This window comes from Neoarius graeffei, chromosome 15 (assembly GCF_027579695.1).
Source record: "Neoarius graeffei isolate fNeoGra1 chromosome 15, fNeoGra1.pri, whole genome shotgun sequence".
NCBI lineage: Eukaryota > Metazoa > Chordata > Actinopteri > Siluriformes > Ariidae > Neoarius > Neoarius graeffei.
Window position 1 is genome coordinate 37,402,368 of NC_083583.1, and position 26,102 is coordinate 37,428,469.

At 42.3% G+C, this 26,102-nt stretch overlaps 1 protein-coding gene across 2 annotated transcripts in view; it reads left to right on the forward strand.

The window, feature by feature from the left end:
- Positions 1-26,102, forward strand: part of si:ch1073-396h14.1 (disintegrin and metalloproteinase domain-containing protein 10) — a 72,985-nt gene that overhangs the window by 13,540 nt on the left and 33,343 nt on the right. For both annotated transcript variants that reach the window (XM_060941248.1, XM_060941249.1), the window contains exons 5-6: positions 18,436-18,515; positions 20,916-21,038. In XM_060941248.1, coding sequence (XP_060797231.1) covers positions 18,436-18,515; positions 20,916-21,038 — 203 coding nt within the window. The remainder of the gene's footprint in view (positions 1-18,435; positions 18,516-20,915; positions 21,039-26,102) is intronic.

A 26,102-nucleotide genomic window follows, 5' to 3' on the forward strand; every position in this document is an offset into this window, starting at 1 on the left:
CCTACTGATATACAACACTGGGTGGTCCTCCCCCTCCACCTCCTGGGACAAAACAGCCCCCAGCCCTCTGTCCGACGCATCCGTCTGTAACATAAAGGGGAGAGAAAAGTCAGGGGAGTGTAAAAGTGGCCCCCCACACAGTGCTGCAGCCTTTACCTCAGAAAAAGCCCGCTGGCATTGCTCCATCCACTGGACCGGATCTGGTGCCCCCTTTTTAGTCAGATCAGTCAGCGGGCTGGTGACGTCCGAATAATTAGGTATAAACCTACGATAATAGCCAGCCCCAGGAACTGTCTCACCCCCTTTTTGGTCTTGGGCCTCGGGCAGGCCGCAATTGCTGCTGTCTTGCCGTTGGGACAGCCGCCAAATGGTCCTCTGCCAGCTCGATTGCCTGATCCAGCGATGCTAGGCGGTGGCACTGGACCCACTCTGCAGCTCCGGCTGGTAGGCGGGCGATGAACTGCTCCAGTACCACCTGGTCGATGATTCCCTTGGCGTCGCAGTTGTCGGCCCTCAACCACTGCCCGCAGGCGTCCCGGAGTTGCTGGCCAAACGCGAACGGCCGGCCGACTTCCTCCAAGCGCAAAGCGCGGAAGCGCTGCTGTTGTTGCTCGGGGGTGCGCCCCACACGCTGGAGGACGGCCCAGCGAAGGTCCGCGTAGGCCAGCTGGCGGTCGGCGAGGAGCTGTAGAGCGGCCAGCTGCGCCTCTCCCGTTAGCAGGGGGAGGAGGCGCGCCGCGCACTGTTCCACCGGCCACCCCGAGGTCTCTGCTACCTGCTCAAAGAGCGTGAGGAAGGCCTCGGGGTCGTCCTGCGGGCCCATCTTCGTTAGGGTGAGGGGGGACAGGCCCGCGGCGGTGGAATTGGTGGACCCCGCCGATGCGAGGAGGTGCCGGAATGCCTGTCGCTCTTCCTGCTGAGCCAACACCAGGGCCTCAAACTGCTATTCCTGCTCCTTCCGGAGGGCGACTAGCGCCTGGTGCTGGCTTTGCTGGGCCGTGGCGAGGGCGTGGACCAGGTCGGCGAAAGGGAAGGACTCCATGGGGCTGTTCTGCTTCTGCGCTCCAATTTCCGGGTTTCGGCACCACTGTAGCAGTTCGTATGGGTGGGTGGAGCACAGAGGGACGGCAGGCCAGAACTGAGTTCACAAAACTCTTTTATTTTCACTTTTCAGTGTCAATTTCACTCTCTCAGCCACACACGCGCACACACACTCCAGTCGTCTGGTTGGGGAGAGCGCTCCCTCTGCTCTCGCTCTCTCTCCTTAAATAGGGCACGGTCACTGGGGAAGACACACAAACACATTAATTAACCTCAGGCGCAGTGATTCTGCCACTTACCTTCCCTGACTCCGCCCTCCGGTCACAGACCGATGCTTGACCACACCCCCGCTGCCACAGAAGCGAGTCCTCCTGGATACAGTTATATACACCAGCCTCATCTAACTGGCAGGGGAGGAGGTGTCATGGTTATTTATAATGATTATCTACATGTAACACACAAATCTAGTTATAAATTTAATACATGTGAAGTTCTTCATACTCATATAATGTATGTAGCCTTGAAAAATAGGTCTACCCAGTTAATTCCATTACTTATTATTTACAGGCCCCCGGGGCCATATTCTGAGTTTCTTTCTGAATTTGCAGATTTTATCTCAGATCTGGTTATTTCCTTAGACAAAGCTTTAGTTGTCGCAGATTTTAATATTCACTTCGATAACCTAGAAGGCCCTTTGAAAACAGTGTTTGTGTCCATTTTAGATTCAGTAGGGATTAATCAGAATGTCATAGGACCGACCCATAATGGTGGTCACACCCTCGATCTAATACTAACATTCGGGTTAAATGTAGAAAATATAGTCATACTTCCACAGTCTGAAGTTATCTCAGATCATTATCTCATCTCATTCAAAATATGTCTGAGTATGCACCTCACCACACTACTGTATTAAACGTACATTCACGTCAACTACTGCACAGAGCTTTATAAATGATCTCCCAGAGTTATCAGCTTTGATTGGGTCACTGTCAGCCCCTGCAGAACTTGATCAGGCAACTGAATGCTTAGAGTCAACATTCCGCCATACTTCAGATAATATAGCTCCTCTTAAAAGGAAAACGGTCAGAGACAAAAAAATTAGCACCCTGGTATAATGATGACACTCGCACTTTAAAGCAGACCACTCGAAAATTGGAACATAAATGGCGTCAAACAAAATTGGTAGTGTTCAAATTAGCATGGAAGGAGAGCTTCCTGATGTATAGAAAAGCTCTTAGTGCTGCTAGATCAACATATCTCTCCTCCCTAATAGAAGATAACAAAAATAATCCTAGATTCCTATTTAATACTGTAGCAAAATTAACCAGGAATAAGTCTACTGTAGACACATGCACACCTGCAGTATGTAGTAGCAATGACTTCATGAATTTTTTTAATGACAAAATTGAGAATATCCGACAAAAAATTCAAACTACTAATTTAAGGTCAGACAATGTAAGTGACCCTGTAGTTAACAATATAACTGTATCAGATCAGCAATTAGAATGTTTTACTCCCCTTAGAAAAACTGGATTACTTTCATTAATCTCGGCATCAAAAGCCTCAACTTGTGTACTAGATCCCTTACCTACACATCTATTCAAACAGATAATACCTGAAGTAATTGAACCACTTCTAAAAATAATAAATTCTTCTCTTAGGATTGGCGATGTACCCAAATCCTTTAAACTAGCAGTTATCAAACCCCTGATTAAAAAACCTGACCTTGATCCCTGTCAGCTGTCCAATTATCGGCCAATATCAAACCTCCCCTTTATCTCCAAGATCCTTGAAAAAGCTGTGGGACAGCAGTTATGCTTATATTTACATAGAAATAACATCCATGAAATGTATCAGTCAGGATTTAGACCTCATCATAGCACAGAGACAGCTCTGGTTAAAGTAGTAAATGACCTACTGTTGGCGTCTGATCAGGGCTGTGTCTCGCTGCTTGTGTTGCTTGACCTTAGTGCAGCATTTGATACCATTGATCATTCCATTCTTCTGGATAGACTAGAAAATGTTGTGGGAGTTAAGGGAACGGCCCTCTCCTGGCTCAGGTCTTATTTAACTGATTGCTATCGGTATGTTGATGTAAATGGTGATTTTTCTAGACATACTGAGGTAAAGTTTGGTGTTCCACAAGGTTCTGTCTTGGGTCCACTGCTTTTTTCTTTATGCATGTTACCTCTGGGTGATATTATTCGTAAACATTGTATTAGTTTCCACTGTTATGCTGATGACGCACAGTTGTATGTTTCTGCAAAACCTGATGAGAGACACCAACTTAATAGAATTGAGGAATGTGTTAAGGACATTAGACACTGGATGCTTATTAACTTCCTTCTGCTTAACTCTGACAAGACTGAAGTACTTGTACTAGGACCACATGCAGCTATAAGTAAGTTTTCTGATTACACAGTAACTCTGGATGGCCTTTCTGTTTCTTCATGTGCAGCAGTAAAAGACCTTGGAGTGATTATTGACCCCAGTCTTTCATCTGAAACTCACATTGATAACATTACCCGGATACAGGGGCGCCGCCAGAAATTTTGGGCCCCATGAAAGATTAGAATTTTGGGCCCCCCAACTTTGCCCACCCTCGTCACAATTGCACTATTGTCATTATTTGACTTTTGATAGCCCATGGACCTTGAGTTTGTGACTTTTTTATTACATTTTATGTATTAACCAATGGTTGAAACCAATGGTTTAGAACGTGTGAACATTCCACACATGTAACCATGTCAAACACTTGACTGGTGTCCGTTATTAGTGTAACGGGTTTATTTTTTTCCACTTGCCATTGTGTGTAGTGGTGGGGAAATTCTGCGCTGGCCCTTTAAGAGCGCAGGTAGTTATGGGAACGAGGCGCTGGCCTCTTTCAGTTCGTTTTGGAAATGTAAGCGCCAATGCCACTGGACATTTGCAGCCCGTCCTCAGCAGTGTATTTGTGTCTCATTTCTTCAGAATAAAAAGACTGGTGAACAACACAACGCAACGTCTGTTACATTAGTAACACTTTAATCTAGCAAACTGTATATGGCGCTCGCTCATTAAAAACTTCAATCCTAAAGCATTTATGGGTTGTATTGCTGCTTCCCTCCTTCTCCAAAGGGGGGTTCAGTGGTTTGGTAGGGCGGCGGTCCCCCTGAGGCTGAATCTCTGCATATTTAGGGCACCCCATTAGTTATGAAACTGGTTATTAGCACTAGTTATTAGCACCAGCATAACGTAATATTTCATCTTGTTTATCACACAAGTCAGTTCAGTTATTAAAATGGAAAAAATGTCACTGTACAAACTGTAAAAGTGTTCTCTTGATAGGCTAATCCAACCACGTTCATACTGTTCATTTACCATTCGCTAATATTTTGAACACACATGTGAGCGATAGCTACCTTTCTTTGGGAAAAACTGAGTGACCAGTTGCCTGCCTCTCCGGTCCCTCTCAGCTTTCAGTTGCCTTTCTTTACGTTTTTGGCAGCCACTCTTCATATTTAGCGATCATAGACTGTATGCACTCCACTGCTGGCTGGCTGCTGCATTGCACTGATCAGCACACAGATTTAACGCATCGCGCGTCTACCAGAACTGGACCGTACCATTTCGCAAAAGGGGGAGGGTTAAATGACAATATGTTGAAGAACTCAAGAAATAGACAACCTTGTTCAATTAGCTCATTTTACCAGATGGAATATTGCATTGTTGTTATTTCAAAAGTCTTATTAAAATCATTAAAAGCATATTATCAGCCCCTTGAAGGGCCCCATGGCAGTGCTGGGCCCCTAGAATTGTTCTAACCTTTCCCCCCCTGGCGGCGCCCATGAATATTACTATAAGCAGTTGCAACAGCACAAGAACAACATTCAAGGAATTGGAAGATATTAAATAGTTTAATTTAAAAAAGTACTGCAAGTACCGACTATCCAAATCATTTTATTAAAGATAATATAATTATAAATAACACTACAGAGTCAGCTGGGATAGGCTCCAGCTTGCCTGCGACCCTGTAGAAGGATAAAGCGGCTAGAGATAATGAGATGAGATGAGATAACACTACAGAAATAGCAAATGAATTTAACAAGTTCTTTGTATAAATGTTGGACCTTCCCTTGCAAAAGAAATTGTTAAACTGAGGGAAACAGGTGGCATAAATGAAAGTATTATCACTTGGAATCCAAACTCCATATTCATCAGTAGTGTACATGATAGTGAGATCCTGGAAATTGTTACAAAATTTAAAAATAAGAAGTCTACCGACTGCACTGACATAGATATGACACTGATCAAGGATATAATACACAGTATAGTAACACCATTCACATTTGCAATAAATCTTTTCTAACCGGTATTTTTCCAAGCAAAATGAAACTCGCTAAAGTAATTCCCATCTTCAAAAGTGGAGACAGATACCAGTTCACCAATTACAGACCCATCTCTTTGCTCTCTCAATTTTCAAAAATCTTAGAAAAACTGTTTGCTAGTAGGCTTGACAATTTCATAGAAATGCATAATTTACTGAGTAATCACCAGTATGGTTTTAGACCATATAGGTCCACCTGGATGGCAGTAATGGAACTAGTGGAGAAAATCTCCACTTCAGTTGATAACAAGGAATATACTGTAGGAATTTTTGTTGACCTGAGAAAGGCATTTGACACCGTCGATCATGGGTTGCTCTTGAAAAAAATGGAAAGATACGGTGTCAAGGGTACAGCTTATGCATGGTTAAACAGCTATCTCAGTGACATATCAATATGTACATATTAACAGTGTAAACTCACATATGGAAAAAGTCATGCATGGAGTCCCACAAGGCTCTGTACTGGGACCCAAACTGTTTATTATGTACATAAATGATCTTTGTGATGTACTACAACACCTGAATTGTATTCTGTTTGCAGATGATAGCAGTTTGTACTGCTCGGGAAAACATTTAGAGCAGCTCCTGCCTACAGTAGAAAATGAGCTTACAATATTAAAGAAATGGTTTGACATTAATAAACTGTCTTTGAACTTAAGCAAAACAAAATTTATCACATTTGGCAATCGAGAAACTAACAATCAGATTAAAATCAAAATAAATGATGTAGAAGTTGAACTAGTGTTTGTGAATAAATTTTTGGGTGTTATTATCGATAATAAACTTAACTGGAAACCACATATAGATAATGTTAAGACAAAAACATCCAAAACAATTGCTATAATGTGTAAAATGAAAACTATCTTAAATCAAAAATCACTTAACATACTGTATTGCTCTCTCGTGCTCCCATACATTAGCTATTGTGTGGAAGTATGGGGGAACAACTACAAAACAAATATCAAGCCAATATTTTTACTCCAGAAGAAAGCCATAAGAATTGTCAACAAAACAGACTACTATGAACCATCAAATCTACTTTTCATTAGATTAGACACTTTAAAATTACATGATCTTGTGGATCTTAACACTGCTGTTATAATGTATAAGGCACACAACCATTTGCTTCCATACTGTATCCAGGAGCTGTTCAGGCCTAGAGAGAGCCTGTATAATCTAAGGGGAGCTGGCATCTGTAAAAAAAAAAAAACTAAAGCCAGAGCCAACAGTAAAAGTAAATGTATATCTTTTAAAGGAGTAAACTTATGGAACAGATTAGATGATGAACTAAAAAAGTGTAGCTCAATTAATACATTTAAAAAAATGTACAAAGCTAACATAATAGATAAATACAGAGCATTAGTATGAAATAATAATAAAATAAATAATAGTAACATAATGACATTACAGTTAGTACAAATAAGTAAAACAGCAATATAATTATAAATGAATAACACAGTGACACTATGGTACTATACTGTGTATTATTTCTATGTACTATGCTAATATGTATTATTTAATATATACATAACCAAGGTACTATTATATTACTCTTAAATATATGATTAATAATTGAAACACAAACTATAAGATAATATGTATATATTTTAAAAATTGCGATATGAAATTGAAACTGTTCGGTATTTAAATTTTAGTATAAAAATAATAGCATACAGTGGAAGATGATACCTCGTGAGGTCTTGTTAAGTTCTTCTGGTTTTGTTTTTCTTTCTTTTTTCTCATCTCAATTATTATAACTGTATCTGTCGTTTTGTTTTCACTTTCTCATTTTTTTCCCTTTTGTCTTCATTACTTACTTTTGATATATAAATGAAATGTAAAAAGGGTAGGCACAATAATCCAAGGCTTCAGCCTATACCTTTTCGGTCAGAATTCCATTGATCAAATGAAAGTATTGTACCTTATGATGTGCTTAAAATGACCGAAATAAAACTATACTATACTATACTACAGATAAAGCAGAAGAAGACTATACTATACTATACTATACTATACTATACTATACTATACTATACTATACTATACTATACTATACTATACTCAGGGCCGCTGACAGCTTTGGCTGGGCCTAGGACAAAATGCTCTGAATGGGCCCCCCCTAACAACCCCCCGGGCCAACCCCCACACACACACCCACCTCTCTTATCCCAGTCTCTACTCACTCCAACCCTTAAATGACAGGTATTCAAAAACCATTCAACCGGTCAACAACCATTTCATTTTAGCATTTCAGCATTTTTACAGTTTTAACATTTTAACATTTCCTTAGTCTGAAACTATTCAGGTGTGAAATGCAATGCGCCGGACTTTTGTTGTGTGTGCGTGCATACTGTCCAGTGTGAAAAGCAGAGAAGAACACACCGCTCGAGAAACGGCGGGATATGATTGCGGGCTAATGTGAATATTCTTAGCTTCAATCAGATATATGAAACACAATGTTATTAAGCCGTTGTGGTTATGAAATGATTCAATGCCCTGTGCGTTTGATATGGTGTTCAGTGTGACTTGCTCTCCCCTCTTTTGTAACATGAATTGCATGCCATGCGTGCCTTGGTTGGGGTTACTTTACGGGGCTGGAAAAAATTGTCTGTGTCTTACCCAGTGATGGGAATAATGGCGTTAGAAATAAACGGCGTTACTTTTTTTAGTAACAAGTAATCTAACTAATTACTTTTTACATTGTTATAACGCCGTTCCCGTTACTTACAATAAAATACTATGCGTTACTTTATTAAAGCTGTTCTCATCTGGCACGCTGCTCGTTCATCTCATCTCATCTCATTATCTGTAGCCGCTTTATCCTGTTCTCCAGGGTCGCAGGCAAGCTGGAGCCTATCCCAGCTGACTACGGGAGAAAGGCGGGGTACACCCTGGACAAGTCGCCAGGTCATCACAGGGCTGACACATAGACACAGACAACCATTCACACTCACATTCACACCTACGGTCAATTTAGAGTCATCAGTTAACCTAACCTGCATGTCTTTGGACTGTGGGGGAAACCGGAGCACCCGGAGGAAACCCACGCGGACACGGGGAGAACATGTAAACTCCACACAGAAAGGCCCTCGCCGGCCACGGGGCTCGAACCCGGACCTTCTTGCTGTGAGGCGACAGCGCTAACCACTACACCACCGTGCCGCCCCGCTGCTCATTCAGCCTTTCTTTACTCTGCTTTCGTATGGGGCAGGGAGACACGAGACAACGGCACAGTAAGCCAATCAGAGTAGATTTGGACAACATACGTAGGTAGGCCACGCCTACTGCACTACTGCGCGCTCTTTCAATCGGAAGACACAGCGATGGCGAGCGGTCAGCCCAGCACTGCGTTTTCACATTGGAAATACAGCCATTACTTTTCATTACTTGAAATAAAAGGCAAGAGTGTTTACGTGCAATGCACATTATGTCAAGGAACAAAGCGTTTGTCCTCGTCAGTGGCCAGTAATTAGTAACATAATTTTAATAACTACAAAAATATATTACATTTGATAGATGTCTTATCTCACATTGTCCCACAAAAATATTAATATAGTGTAGATAACATTACTAATTGGTTCTGTTAAGTGTCCATTTCAGTCATTAAACACATTTAACATTCACTTTTATTATGATTACACTGATTGAATTCGATCTTTTTTGAGGGGGAACAAAATGTAACGGAATAATTACTTTCCCTGGTAATTAGTTACTTTTATGACAAAGTAACTCTGTTACTAACTCAGTTACTTTTTGGGAAAAGTAACTAGTAACTATAACTAATTACTTTTTGAAAGTAACGTGCCCAACACTGGTCTTACCTGGCTCAGCTGCCCCACTGCCTTTGCTAGTACCTGCTGCATCATCAGAATCTTTTTTAAAATATTTATGCAGTGAGCCCCTGAATCTCTTGGTTTCTTCCCCTCTTTTTCTCTTTTCTTTTCTTTTCTGTGCTCCTGACTTGTGCATGTTGGTAAATGGCACGCACGCTGATTGTCGAAGCGCTATGATCGAACGATGTCGTTTTTTCCCCCTTAATCAAAGAGTCAGACCAAACCATTTTTGCATTAGGGGTGGTAGGGGGTTCTTGACGCCTTTTCAAAGACAATAAAGGCAAAAGATCTAGAAATCATTTATTGAATGCAAATATAGCACATTTCTCCCCCAAATCAACACATTTTGAAATGAAATAAAATAATCGCAACTTCATGAGAGCCCAGTTCTGGGCCCGGGACAACATACCCGTTTGTCCCCCCCTGTCGGCGGGCCTGACTATACTATACTATGATATGATCTCTTTGTACTATTTTCAATTAAATATAGGGTTTCCATGATTTGAAAATCACTGCATTCTGTTTTTATTTATGTTTTACACAGCTTCCTGACTTTTTCGGAAATGGGGTTGTATTTGATGGGGTTACTTAAAGGGCTGATGACATGAACATGACTCTATGCAATTTCTTAAATAAACTATACAACATGGCAAACATGTTAGATTACTGTTATAATTACGTGAAAAGAAGCTGTTGTTACGCGAATATCCAACTTTTAATTGCACAGTGCAAGAAAACTGGGTCCGTGGCTCGCGGCCATGTTGTGACGTCAGCGGAAGAACACGCTGCGGTTCACTGGCTGTCTACTCAATGGAAATGGCACATGAAAACGCCGGTGAACTCTCTAGCTCTTCCTCTTCTGGGAGTCTAGAATTGTGTTGTGAGTGGGATAGATCGGAAGAATCAAGTGATGACGAACACGGGTGCATCCAACCGTACAGGTTTGAACCTGTTACTGTGCAATCTGAGAGCGACCCCGAGATGGACAGCGGACAGGCAGACAGCCCAGCATTGAACACCACAAGGTTGGATAACAAGGATTGGTAGGTCAACCCGTATTTGTTCAAAATGTTACGGAATCATCTCATCTCATTATCTCTAGCCGCTTTATCCTTCTACAGGGTCGCAGGCAAGCTGGAGCCTATCCCAGCTGACTACGGGCAAAAGGCGGGGTACACCCTGGACAAGTCGCCAGGTCATCACAGGGCTGACACAGACAACCATTCACACTCATGGTCAATTTAGAGTCACCAGTTAACCTAACCTGCATGTCTTTGGACTGTGGGGGAAACCAGAGCACCCGGAGGAAACCCACGCGGACACGGGGAGAACATGCAAACTCCACACAGAAAGGCCCTCGCCGGACCCGGGGTTTGAACCCAGGACCTTCTTGCTGTGAGGCGACAGCACTAACCACTACACTACCGTGCCGCCCGTTACGGAATCAATATTTTAATATTGTGTATTGTTGTCTTGCATGTGTAAACACTGCTTATATCATGTAAACCGTATGCTACACTGAATACATAGTTCCTAATGGAGCATGCAAACGGCTAACATAATAAGCTTACGACTATGCCTGATCCGTGATACATTTAGGATAATATTGGCAGGCACGTCTTCTAGTTTATGGCTTCTTAGTTTTATCCTTGAATGAAGCAAAATATTTGATAACCTACATCAGCGTAAGCAAATGACAATCTGTAGCCTACTTGTCTGGCTAAGTTAGCTTTCCCTCAGTGTTTGCTTTGAGAAACAAGCTTTCACAAGCAAATACATGACTGATATCACGCCGACTTTATGATTACATTTATGATTATCATGAATGTGTACTCTATGAGCGCTCTGGAGCGAGTCACTTCCAAGATGGCCGTGCAGACCGCAGTGTTACTATTTTTAGCATCATGTCGGAGCACTCTATAGCTCTACGTACCTTTATCTTATGTCGTTTCTCAACACATGTTCTGACAGGAGGACTGTCTTTGGAGGAGTTGCCTTGTCCCAGGCGACTGCTGGATCTGGCATAGCTACTAGTAGACCCCCTCCGGAATACTGTAGGCACTGCTGATGGTAGCAACACACGTTTGTGCTGAACTGAACACCCATGAGATTCTTTTAAGCTGGGAAGGGTGTCAAAACAATCCAAATCGAAGTGTTCAGAGCACAGGACGGATGTTGGTGAGGGCTCCCACTTGTCACGAGTGCGCCTGACTTGCTTCACCCACTTCGCATGCAGCTCGGGATCTCTGGGAAACTTGAATAAACTTACCCCATCCTTGTGGGTTTTGGAGCAAAAGCCGGCAACACAATGCGAAGGCATAATAACTATATATATATATATATATATATATATATATATATATATATATATATATATATATATAAAATGTATAATAATAATACTAATAATGATAAACTGAACATGGGGCGGCACGGTGGTGTAGTGGTTAGCGATGTTGCCTCACAGCAAGAGCCCCGTGGCCGGCGAGAGCCTTTCTGTGCGGAGTTTGCATGTTCTCCCCGTGTCCGCGTGGGTTTCCTCCGGGTGCTCCGGTTTTCCCCACAGTCCAAAGACATGCAGTTAGGTTAACTGGTGACTCTAAATTGACCGTAGGTGTGAATGTGAGTGTGAATGGTTGTCTGTGTCTATGTGTCAGCCCTGCAATGACCTGGCAACTTGTCCAGGGTGTACCCCGCCTTTCGCCCATAGTCAGCTGGGATAGGCTCCAGCTTGCCTGCGACCCTGTAGAAGGATAAAGCGGCTAGAGATAATGAGATGAGATGAGATAAACTGAACACCTCTCGCATCCACAACAAACTGGTAAGTGAGGAGGAAGATTCTTTCGCTGACGTCACATAGCCCCTCCTCCTCCTTCGTCTCCTGGGTGCTGCAGCCCCGTCAAATTTGCCCAAATACCAAATAACTTGTAAAATAGGCACCTTCGTGAATTAATATATGGATCATCGGGAATTACTTTTTATGTTATAAAACATCGCCAAAGATGTCAAAAACGTGTCATCAGCACTTTAAATTACAGAGCTTTACAGTGGTTTAACATCACTGCTTTATTCTTCTCTGAGACAGTTTATTCTTGTAGATCCATGCTTAAAAGAGACATACTATACTTCTTCGTATAAGTCGACACAGTTCCCATAAGTTTTAATGAAATATTTGCGTACTATGCCAACTGTTGAGCATGAACCCTAGGCGAAAAATGATTGTTGGAGAAAACACAGATGATGGTTAGAACAGGCATATCCGTTTAAAACATGTTTGAACCAGAGTTGGTAATGAACTCCTATTTCTATAAAAGAAGGGGAGCCAAATCTGAATGGTTTGTTGAATTACATGTTTCTGACCTAGGTAGCCCAAAAATAACTGACTGGGTTGTCTTATTTCAGTGTGTGTGTGTTAGTAAGCACTCCAGATACCCAAATGTATGTGACAAGCACTGAAAAAGTTTCTTTCTTTCTTTCTTTCTTTCTTCATATTGCAAGATGAGAATGACCTATTTGTTTCAAATGATACCATAATAGTTTTGGAAAATTAATAGCCACATTAGCAATTTGTTTGAAATCCTGAGTTGAGAATACAAATTATATTGTCATTGCTTGAAAATTAAGGGCCATCTCTACTAGCCAACAATTTAATTTTGTGATGAAGGATATAAGTTGTTTTCATTTCCACTATTCCCCTGCACAGGCAAATAGCTTTTTTTTCCCCAGACTTCAATGATTGTGTATCTTTATCCTTTCATGCAGAGATGTGCAACTTTAATCCACAGTCTGGAAGTCATTTTTTTGTAAATGGGTCAGTGGCTGAAAGTAACCCTCAAATTCTCACACTCTGACTCACTTTTCAGATCAAGGGACAGCCCCTTTTCCTCCATTTCACTCACTCCTTCCTCATTAGTATTGTGCGAATTCTTTTGGCTGGTTGCTATACACCAGGGTGTAAGATCGCATGATCTTATCACACCAGTTATCTCGAGAGAGGAACACCATGACATTGCTATTCTGCCAACTCCAGGCCTGTCAGACCATTCAACCTTAACCAGATTACTGCTGTAATGCATTAGGGGGCTAAAGATAAAAAAGTGATTTCAACAAGGTTTTGAGCATTTAAAACTGTAAACCAGTTGGTGCTATAATTAACTGTGAAAGATAACTGATAGCAGATCTCCATTAACCATATTTAAACTGTAAAAAACATAAAATCATCATCGCTGTCTGATATGTATGACTGAATCAAAGTTTAATGTGTGTGAATTTTTGGAGGTAATTATGAGTAATTTTATTAGTAATAATCACTATGTGAGGATAAATAACACATAACATTACATCACTTGTTTGTTATGTGGAACTCAGATGTGTCCTGAACCTGAGGCTATAATAAATATCCTATTTCTTTCTTTGCCAGAGTCGGAAGGAAACCGAGTGTCTAAGTCTCATAGATTCTGGTAAACAACCATTAATTATATTATATGAATAGTCAGGAATGAGTGTTGTTGATTGGGCAGATGAGATTGAGTATTGCTCTTTGGGCAGTCAAGATTGAACATTGTTGATTGGGTTGTCAGGATTAGGTTTTCTGAGTAGTCAAGACTGAGTATTACCTTTTAGGTCACAACAGGGACTTGTGTACTATGGATGGGGTATTGTTGTGTTTGAAGTGGGGTTATGGGGTATTGTCATTTGGTTTGTGGGGCTGGGGCATTGCTGCCTGGGTAGTCAGTATGGGGTGTTGTGGGGAGTCTTATTTAATTATGGACCAGTTACAGCAATTGATCTGTTATCTACAATGTGTAATAATAATTTCTATCGTGCCTTTCAATATACAAAGCTCGCTTTACCAGGGTGGGGTGGGGGTGTACTAAGAAGTAAGAGAGGAAGAAAAATGTTCATAGAAGAGATAAGTCTTCAATTGAAATTTGAAAGTAGAGAAAGAAGAGCAGTCATGGAGAGATTGAGGAAGAGAATTCCAGAGTTTGGGGGCAATGGTGGAAAGTCTGGTGCATGGGAGAGCAAGTAGGTTGTTGATAGAAAACCTTAGTGAGCGAGAAGGGGTGTAGGTGGTCAATAGTTCCCTAAGGTATATTGGAACAAGATTATGCAGGGTTTTGAAAGAAACAAGCAAGATTTTAAAATTGATACGGGACAGAACCGGTAGCCAGTTTAGCTGAGCGAGGATGGGGGTGATGTGAGCAGAGTGTTTAGTATGAATTAGAAGTCAACCTGCAGAGTTCTGAATATATTGTAGCTTTTGTAAAGACGTTGCAGGAAGGCCTATGAAGAGTGAATTACCGTCATCTAAATGATACATAATGAAGGCATGAACCAGAGTTTGTGCATCGTTACTAATGCACATAATTATAATCTGTTTTTAATAAAAGTAACATTTTTCAAAGCAACAAGTTCCAACAAAGCAACATTCCAGGACTGAAGGTCATTCAGGATCACTGCAATCAGTGTCTGTAGGCTCAGAGCTGAAACATTGCTCAAAACCCCCCAAAGTGTTTTGCCAATGTGCCTCAAGACCTCTGTGATACAGCTGAGAAATCCCAGATAGGAAATTAATGCTGGCTCATGATTTCCTCTTTCATCCATCAGAATCTGGCTGCCAGAACAAAGCTGCTTTAACAAAACTCGAAGCATGATGTGGACTGAAGTTACTGTTGGGTTAGCAAAGGGCCAAAATGAAACTACAACCCCGATTCCAAAAAAGTTGGGACAAAGTACAAATTGTAAATAAAAACGGAATGCAATTATGTGGAAGTTTCAAAATTCCATATTTTATTCCGAGTAGAACATAGATGACATATCAAATGTTTAAACTGAGAAAATGTATCATTTAAAGAGAAAAATTAGGTGATTTTAAATTTCATGACAACAACACATCTCAAAAAAGTTGGGACAAGGCCATGTTTACCCCTGTGAGACATCCCCTTTTCTCTTTACAACAGTCTGTAAACGTCTGGGGACTGAGGAGACAAGTTGCTCAAGTTTAGGGATAGGAATGTTAACCCATTCTTGTCTAATGTAGGATTCTAGTTGCTCAACTGTCTTAGGTCTTTTTTGTCGTATCTTCCGTTTTATGATGCGCCAAATGTTTTCTATGGGTGAAAGATCTGGGCTGCAGGCTGGCCAGTTCAGTACCCGGACCCTTCTTCTACGCAGCCATGATGCTGTAACTGATGCAGTATGTGGTTTGGCATTGGCATGTTGGAAAATGCAAGGTCTTCCCTGACAGAGACGTCGTCTGGATGGGAGCATATGTTGCTCTAGAACCTGGATATACCTTTCAGCATTGATGGTGTCTTTCCAGATGTGTAAGCTGCCCATGCCACACACACTAATGCAACCCCACACCATCAGAGATGCAGGCTTCTGAACTGAGCGCTGATAACAACTTGGGTCGTCCTTCTCCTCTTTAGTCCGAATGACACAGCATCCCTGATTTCCATAAAGAACTTCAAATTTTGATTCGTCTGACTACAGAACAGTTTTTCACTTTGCCACACTCCATTTTAAATGAGCCTTGGCCCAGAGAAGACATCTGCGCTTCTGGATCATGTTTAGATACGGCTTCTTCTTTGAACTATAGAGTTTTAGCTGGCAACGGCGGATGGCACGGTGAATTGTGTTCACAGATAATGTTCTCTGGAAATATTCCTGAGCCCATTTTGTGATTTCCAATACAGAAGCATGCCTGTATGCAATGCAGTGCCATCTAAGGGCCCGAAGATCATGGGCACCCAGTATGGTTTTCCGGCCTTGACCCTTATGCACAGAGATTCTTCCAGATTCTCTGAATCTTTTGATGATATTATGCACTGTAGATGATGATATGTTCAAACTCTTTGCAATTTTACACTGTTGAACTCCTTTCTGATATTGCTCCACTATTTGTCGGTGCAGAATTAGGGGGATTGGTGATCCTCTTCCCATCTTTACTTCTGAGAGCCGTTGCCACTCCAAGATGCTCTTTTTATACCCAGTCATGTTTATGACCTATTGCCAATTGACCTGATGAGTTGCAATTTGGTTCTCCAGCTGTTCCTTTTTTGTACCTTTAACTTTTCCAGCCTCTTATTGCCCCTGTCCCAACTTTTTTGAGATGTGTTGCTGTCATGAAATTTCAAAATGTCTCACTTTCGACATTTGATATGTTGTCTATGTTCTATTGTGAATACAATATCAGTTTTTGAGATTTGTAAATTATTGCATTCCATTTTTATTTACAATTTGTACTTTGCCCCAACTTTTTTGGAATTGGGGTTGTAGTATTAGACATGGTTGGTTACATATTGGCAATTTTTTTGGGATCAAAACGCCATGAAAACCATAGATGTGTCTGCTTAAAATTGAGCTATGTTCAGCTGACTATGCAACTGCCATTTCCATAATAAACCTGATGTCTCTAAACTTGAGTATATTTGGTACAGGATCATCTGCTGTCTGAATATGAGCCCAATCATAATACTATAACATGTTTTAATACATTGTGTAATATTGTTCTATTTTATTTGTACCTTTATGAGCTGCTCTAATGAACATACAGTCATCTAAATTTGACGTATTAGCAAGGTAAAACGGTAAATACCAAGGTGTTTTAAATAAAGTACACTAAAATGTTCAGCAAGACTCAGCTGTTAGACAAAGTAGTCTGTGTAATAATAATAATAATAATAATAATAATAACTAGAAAAGCACTCGGAGAGCGCAGACCTCCACCAAGAATCCTTTAAAAAATTCCGGGATCCAGACGGTGATCCGGATCACCTCCAAAATTTAATGGATAGTTACTTGTGCCCAGTCACACCTCTGGAAAAAACTTCAGAGCAATCCGTTCATAACTTTTTCTGTAATGTTGCTAACAGACAAACCAACTAACCAACCAACAAACAAACAAGCAAACAAACAAACAAACGCTACCGAAAACATAACCTCCTTGGCGGAGGTAATAATAATAATAATAATATGTTTAAAATGGACACAAAGGGAAGGTGCTATTCTTTTTTTTTTTTTGGTCCATTATCAGTTATTACCTGAGGTTATCAGAACATGGGGGACCACATCTGGATTGAGTTGTTCAAAAGAACATGTGGATATGATGGTCAGGTATTCACAAACTTTTGTCCATATAATGTATACAAACTGGCCTGAAATTCACAAAATGAATATGGTTTATTCATAAAGCTACAGTTCCATATAGCCCATATAGATCTCACACTGTACACAGGGCAGCATATCTCTTATGGCTTCTCCCAAAAATCACCATATATACATTTTAAAAAGTTTTAATTATCATAAAATTAAGACAGTTAACTTTTATGTTTGTTGAGAATGAATGTTCTTCATCATTATTGAGATTGTCCAAGAAAATCATCCAGGTGTTATAATGTAACCTAAAGGAACCCACTTTAATGAGCAGCAGCACTGCTTTGTTGTAGATTGTGTTAGCACATCCAGTAAACTTTTCTGAGCTTTCCAAAATGTGACAAACACCAAAACTAAATTAAATATCATTAACTATTACTAGGTGGCTATTGTTATTAACCATAGACAACAGTTCTCTGACTTGAGAACAGTGTTGTTGTTTTGAAGGATAGTTAGCTAGTGTCCTCAGTTACATTAGATAGAAAGCTCACCAGAAAGTTTCAGACTACATCCAGTAGAGACCAAAACGTCTGGTCTCGACCATGCCCACTTCCATTTCAAATCCGATTATAGATACAGATAGTGATGCTGTGTTACACCCCTAGTGTAGAATATGCAGTTTTGTTAATTTGAAGAACCTGTCAGAAATTTTAGTGAAATTTAGTCAAGCTACCATGGTATATGGACTTAGCATTTTTTTTACCTCAACATAGTTAAAAAGCAGTTTGTGGTTTCTAACTCTCACTTACCCAATTTATATCTAAAACTGAAGGGGCTATAAAACTGCTATTGTCGTAACATTTACAAGAGAGAAAAGTTGTAAATTGTGATGATGTTCTTATCATATAATATTGGCTCATGAGTGGCTCATTATGCTCCTTTTTAGTGGTAAAAGGAACCAAATTGGCCTCCAAGGACCTTCCTCAGAGACTCATTTTGACCTATTATAAGAGCATAGTCTTCATTTACTTGGCAGTTAACTCACGCCTCTGTGTGTGTGTGTGTGTGTGTGTGTGCGTGCATTCATGCATGCAGATGACTTTCCCGTGGAAGGCGGCCATGCTGGATTCTGTGGTACGGACCGACTGCAGAGTCTCATCCAAAGCCTCAGAGAGGTCAGACATGATGTCAGACACACACACACTATATTCAGACTTCGTTTCACTCCACTGACTCCACTCCCATCCTGAGTGTTTTCATAGCCACAAACAGTTTAATTTTTCAGTTTAATCAGCTTCATCAAGAAGTCATTTAAACTCAGAAGATCTGCCAATAAACCCTGGGAATGTCCAGGGTATCTTGTGTTTTATATCTGGACTCTATCTGTACCTCCGTATGCACACTTTTTCTCAGCTTTTCAGCACCTGAGGTGATTATAGAGACTTTCTATACCTGTCAGTTCCATTTTCTCTGATCAATGTTTGTTGCCATTATGTGACCCAATTTTATTTCTTTGATAATTATGTCAGCCAAAACATATAAATATATTTAACAAGCCTTTAACTTTTTGTTTCAGTTTAACTCTAGATGGTCATAGCTACAGGCGGCATGGTGGTGTAGTAGTTAGCACTGTTGCCTCACAGCAATCAGGTTCTGGGTTCAAGCCCAGTGGCCAACGGGGGCCTTTCTGTGCGGAGTTTGCATGTTCTCCCCGTGTCTGTGTGGGTTTCTTCCGGGTGTTCTGGTTTCCCCCACAGTCCAAAGACATGCAGGTTTGGCTAATTGGGGTCTCTAAATTGACTGTAGGTGTGAGTGTGAATGGTTGTTTGTCTCTATGTGTCAGCCCTGTGATGATCTGGTGACTTGTCCAGGGTGTACCCCACCTCTCGCCCATAGTCAGCTGGGATAGGCTCCAGCTTGCCTACAACCCTGCACAGGATAAGCAGTTTGAGATAATGGATGGATGGATGGTCATAGCTACATTAGACAGTGGCTTTTTTCATATAAAACAAATATCTAATCTGGACTACCCTGTAAACTATTATTAGACTTCAAAATGATGTGTTTTACAGGAGATTCCTCTCCAACTATTTCTTACATTATGTAAGCTCAAACATTGCATGTTCGTTAATGTCTAAGCTTTTACTGTCATGCTGAGTATACTCTAAAACCCAAACGAACTAGATATTTTGGTCAATTGTCAAGATAAAGAAATTCTACCAAAAAGTCTGATCATCCTGTTTCTTTCATGTAGGTAATGAGATGTAACCCATTCAAGGATGGTTCCTGTACATTTTTCATTGGCTTTAAGGGTTTTGACCTTTCAGTAAACTTTAGTGATCAGCTTTCTAAGCTTTCTCTTCAGTGCTTCAGTGGTTTAAATTCTGTACAGGATTCTTGCCTGTTCCTTGAGAAAATATTAAGTGCAATAATACAGTATATAGATTTTTCTGACTTTATATGTTTTTTGTATGTTTTCATACCTGAGCACAGACCCTACTTTAAACATCTGGTTTGTGAAAAGCTACTCTGTTTCTGGGTTTGTTCTACGCAGGAACACTTTTTAAAAATCACTTTTCTTTCCAAAACAATTTGTGGCTGATTAATTGCAAAGCCAAACCAATGTAGGCAAAATCTATATATTGTATAGCATTAGGTAGAATTCGGAAACAAGTTTAATTCTCATCTTTAGCTTTTATTTAGCAATTATTCGCTGAAGGTGAAGTGAACATCAATGAATAATAAGCGAGATGAAGTTGAGGTAATTATTCACCGATATTCACTGAGCCTGAGGCGGATAATTGTTTTAGTATAAATACATCGGGGATTATTTCAAAAATTCGTATTAAAAAAAAATTTATTTCAAACTTCAAAAGCGGGATGCAAATGTAATGCACGCAGACTTGTGTCACCTATCTGTGCCGACTCACATAAAATACTTCATTTTGAAATAGATAAAATAAATCACAATTCCACCTTACCTTTGAATACTTTTAGACCAAACTTCATAGCATCTTTAGTGCTTTTAGGAACAGCATTTTCTTTCATAATGCGCAATTCTTCCTCACTTACGATGACAAAGCGATTGGCTGCTAGTTTGTCGAGTTGCTCAAGGTGATTATGGAGAAATAGTCCGAATGTCTTGACCAATCAGTGTGAAAGATTTCCTACAATCACCTCCGTATTTATATGAGTTAGAATTATTAATCTGGAATTTATTTTTCACATTTAGCTGTTAATTAAAATTCCCAGATTTACATCAACATATATTGTCACACCTTCATGTAAACCCTTAACTGAAGGTATAGATTTGATATCAGATGCTAATTACATTAACAGCAGTTATTGTTCATGAACGGATCATGCAGTCATTCCAATGTATAAAGGCCATTGTTTCTGAGGGTATTTTAGTGACAATAACAAACCTTGTCAGATGATCTATAATTTCCACTCTATCTGTGATGATTTTTGAATATTGTCTAAACAGATGTGGACAACTTCTTTGTCCAGTTTGTCTTATATTAACCCCCTGCCAAAAATTGGACACTTATATTTGTGTGTCATGCAATCCACAGGATGAACCAGTACCCAGGTCAAAACGTACAGTAGACCAATCCAAGACTTGCTGCCTCCTCCATCTACATGTGGACTATTTGTTTTTTCAGCGGTTTGGCAGCACCGAGGCCGTCGTTGCCCAGGTGAATCTAAAATTCAATATGCACAGGTCATTCAACTCAAATGCAACCTTGATACTGTGACCCTGGAGTGCTAATCATAAACTGTTCTTCCAGTTAAAACTGAGTACTTTATGGAATTTATAGATGCCTGTGTACACTTCTCCTCACCTTGCACTATATAAAAGTGTGTTCCTTATTGGTTAAATGGAGGTGCTCTTGGAGATGGTGGGTGGAGAACATAAAACACTCTCAAGTTCTCTCTCAAGTTCTGCCAAGCTCATTTCCTTGTGGAGCACAGTGTTCTCTCAACTAAATCAAACAAAACTCGGACATCACGTGATGTTTGTGTGCTAAAGATAAGACCCGTAGGCTCAATGGTGATTAGGAATGGCCCGTTCGGATCCCTTTAGTTGCTTTCACTCCACATGAGGTCACTTGTTTGTGTATTATTTTTTCTTTTGATATTATGTAAGGATTTTACTATTCTTATAACATCAGATAAATGTTCATTCATGGGCTCAGCGCCCATTCACTGGCTCAGTCTGTACTCCACTAGTTTGTTTACCTCCGTCACAGGTCTGTTACAGCAATATAGCTTTCATTCATATTATTAGTCTTACATTTTGCCAAATGACCTTACACAAGCACCTCCAGGCCTATTAACCATCTACTGTCAATTTTCTACATCTGTTTTGACTCAGGTATTAGTTTATTAAGTACACCTTCCTATGGTCATCAGTTTGTTTTGAAAAATGTTGGGGACAACGATGGCTTCGACGTGTTCACACTTTTTTGTCAGTGGGCCACATACAGCCAATCGATCCCTTTAAGGATGTCCTTTAAAAGCTGTGTGCACTTTGCTATAATGTAACCTGCTTACAGTACATGGATGACATAATACATCATGGTAAGGTAGATGCATTTGCAGCTTTTATTCTAATGTTTTGAAAGTCATTGTCAATAAAAAGTTTATCCTCTTCAGACACAAGGAAACATGCTATGGAACTTCATGTGTACAATTGGACACATTATGTCCAAAGGGGTTATGAAAGCCACATAACTGACATCAGTTATATCTGTCAAGCACACCACCTTTGCATGATTTCCAAATATCAAGACTGTTAGACCTTTGGAAATTCTCCATGTAGTAGAGTGTGTCCATAGTTTTTTTTTTTTTATAACAAGTTGTGTGATTACTTTCCAAAAGCTATGTGGTTTCTAGTGGTAGACAAAAGTAAATAGCTGACTATGACCAACGAAGGTCATGAGTACAATTCCACCAATCATCGAAAGTTCGACCCAGTGCAATAAGGAGCAGCTAAGTAAACCCATTAATCCTAGCTAACTAACATTAAAACACACTAAACGTACCGCTATCACTATGATAACTATCTCAGTTATTGCTATCTATCAAAAGATATAGCTGTTAGGGTTTTGCTGGGATTCGAACCTGGTTCACTGGTGTGATAGTCCAGCAAACCCCCACTAGGCCACCAGGGGGATGACTCAAATGCAGAGGCGGAAGTAGAAAAAGTATCAAAAGGTTTATTTACAATATTTACACTATTTACAATCCAAGGCAAAAACAAAAGTATAATCCAAACGCTCAGAAGATAACCAGGAAAAAAAATTTCAAAGAAACAAAGAGCCAAAAAACCAGAAAAGAAGAGGCAAAAATACAAACTCTCAGAGGATCCAAAATGGTAAACACAAAGTCCAAGAAGTCCAAAAGAAAGCAAAGTACAAAAACCACAAAGACATGGGTGAAGAAATCGGAACAGAGGTTACTGGAGCTAAACATAACAGCACAAAGACTCCGTGACAAGAGGACTGAACTCAGGGGTATAAATACACAAACTAATTAAGGACAGGGCGGGGCAGGAAACAGGCAATAAGACAAAAACAAAACACAGAACACAGTGGTGACCTCTAGAGGCCCAAAACAAACATGGCCAGAAAAGGAAATAACAGTGGCCTCTAGAGGCCAAAACAGTCCAAGTCCTAACAGGACCCCCCCCTCTAGGAGCGTCTCCTGACGTTCCCAGGACGATCAGGATGGGCCGAATGGAAGTCCCGACAAAGTTCTTTATCGAGTATGTCCCGAGCTGGGACCCAGCAGCGCTCCTCAGGGCCATAGCCCTCCCAGTCCACAAGATATTGGAGGCCCCCGCGAACCCGGCGGGAGTCCAGCAGGCGGCGCACGGTGAACACAGTCTGACCCTGGAAGATGCGGGGGGGTGGGGGGTTCCTAGGGGCAGGGGCATACGTGGACGTCAGTACGGGCCGCAACAGGGAAACATGGAATGTGGGGTTGATCCTTAGCGTACGTGGTAACTGGAGCTGGTAGGAGACAGGGTTAACTCTGCGTACAACCTTGAAGGGGCCAATGTAGCGAGGAGCAAGCTTGCGGTTCTCCACCCGCAGCGGAAGGTCCTTGGTGGACAGCCAAACCCGCTGCCCAGGGCGGAAAGTGTGGGCAGGTCTCCTATGGCGGTTGGCCTGAGTCTGGTTGGTACTGGAGGTCTGGATGAGTGTCCTCCTGACCTTGCTCCAGGTCTTGCGACACCGTCTCACGTAATGGTTGACCAAGGGCACCCCAGCGTCCTCCTCCTGGTCTGGGAACAGAGGTGGCTGGAACCCGAATTGGCACTGGAATGGCGACAGCTTGGTGGCCGATGACTGCAGGGTGTTGTGGGCGTACTCTGCCCATGGCAGCCAGGTGCTCCACGATATCAAGTTATCCATAGCCAGGCCTCGCAGGGTGGTTTCCAGGTCCTGGTTGAGCCTCTCTGTCTGGCCATTGGACTGGGGGTGGAACCCAGAGGAGAGGCTGGCAGTGGCCCCGATGCTCTTGCAGAAGCCGTGCCATACTCGGGAGGAGAACTGGGGCCCCCGGTCAGAGACGATGTCCTGAGGGAGACCAAAAACTTGGAAGACATGAGTGAACAACAATTTAGCAGTGTCAAGGGCAGAGGGGAGTTTGCACAGTGGAATAAAGCGGCAGGCCTTGGAGAATCTGTCCACTATGACCAATATGACAGTGTTACCTTGAGACTCAGGGAGACCCGTGATGAAGTCGACCGCCACGTGGGACCAGGGACGCCGGGGAATAGGCAGAGGATGCAGGAGACCCTGGGGACGCTGTTGCGGGTTCTTGGTTCTGGTGCAGACCTCACAGGACAGGATGAATGACCTCACTTCCTTCTCCATGTTAGGCCACCAGAAGCGTCTTTTCAGGAAGTCCAGGGTCCTCCAAGCTCCCGGGTGGGCGGTGAGAGGGGAAGAGTGACCCCACTGGAGAATCTTGGCCCGGGCTTGACGAGGGACGTACAGGAGGCCCGGTGGCCCCGTCCCAGGATCAGGGTCCTGGTGTTGAGCTTGTCGAACGGTCTCCTCAATACCCCAGCGGACAGGAGCCACAATCCGGGATATAGGGATGATAGGCCCAACTTCACTCTCCCTGTTGTTGGGCGAGAACAGCCTGGAGAGCGCGTCCGGTTTGGTGTTCTTAGAGCCTGGGCGGTATGATAGGGTGAAGCTGAAATGGCTGAAAAACAAAGCCCACCTAGCCTGTCATGGGTTCAGCCTCTTGGCTTGCTGGAGGTACTCCAGGTTCTTATGGTCCGTAAACACCAGGAATGGATGTTGCGCTCCCTCCAGCCAGTGCCTCCACTCCTCAAGGGCTCGTTTGACCGCTAGCAGTTCCCGATCCCCCACATCATAGCGGGACTCCGCAGGGCTCAGACGGTGGGAGAAGTAAGCGCAGGGGTGCAGCTTCCCTTCTGAGTGTTGAGAGAGCACCGTGCAGACACCACTGTCCGAGGTGTCCACCTCCACGATGAATGGTTGGGAGGTGTCCGGGAGAACCAGAATGGGTGCCGTGCAAAAGCCTTTTGGTGAGGTCCGACATAGGTGCAGCTACGGAACTGAAGTTCCTGATGAACTTGCGGTAGAAGTTAGTGAATCCTAAGAACCACTGAACCTCCTTAACGGACTTGGGAGTAGGCCAGTCCCGGACGGCCAGGGTCTTGGCTGGGTTCATTTGGAGTTGCCCCGTTTGTACGATAAATCCCAGGAAGGAGACCTCGGGGACGTGAAACTCACATTTCTGGGCTTTAGCAAACAGATTATTCTGCAAGAGTCTCTGGAGGACTTGGCGGACATGGTGGCGGTGTTCCTGTAAGGTCTTGGAGAATATAAGAATGTCGTCGAGGTAGACGAAAACGTATAGATTAATCATATCCCTCAAGACGTCGTTGATAAGGGCCTGAAAAACAGCTGGTGCATTGGTGAGTCCGAAGGGCATCACCTGGTACTCGTAGTGCCCTGATGGGGTGTTAAAGGCGGTCTTCCACTCGTCTCCCTGTCGGATACGGACAAGGTGGTATGCGTTCCGTAAGTGCAACTTGGTGAAGATGGTGGCGCCTTGGAGCAGGTCGAATGCTGTGGACATCAGCGGAAGGGGATAGCGGTTGCGCACAGTGATCTTGTTCAGGCCCCTATAATCAATACATGGCCGGAGACCCCCATCCTTCTTGCTGACAAAGAAGAAGCCGGCACCAGCAGGTGAGGTGGAGGGTCGAATGAACCCAGAGGCCAAGGCTTCCTTGATGTACTCCTCCATGGCCTTGCGTTCTGGCTGAGAGAGGGAGAACAGATGGCCCCGAGGAGGAGTAGTCCTAGGGAGCAAGTCGATGGCACAGTCATAGGCGTGGTGCGGAGGAAGAACAGCGGCCCTGCTCTTGCTGAAGACCTCCTTGAGATCCCAGTACTCTGTGGGAACTTGAGATAACTCGGTGAGATCAGGGGGCTCGGCAGGAGACACAGGAGAGCTAGAGAGCAGACAAGAGGCATGGCATGCAGGGCCCCATTCCACAACCTGGCTTGTAACCCAGTCTATACGAGGGTTGTGGCGGGTAAGCCAAGGAAGACCTAGAATAACTGGGAACTCAGGTGAAGGAATCAGGTGCAGGGATATTTCTTCCTTGTGACCTTGAGACTGGAGGAAGACTGGAGAGGTAACTTGGGTGACTCTTCCATCGCCTAACGCTTGGCCATCGAGGGCAGACACAGACAGTGGGACTT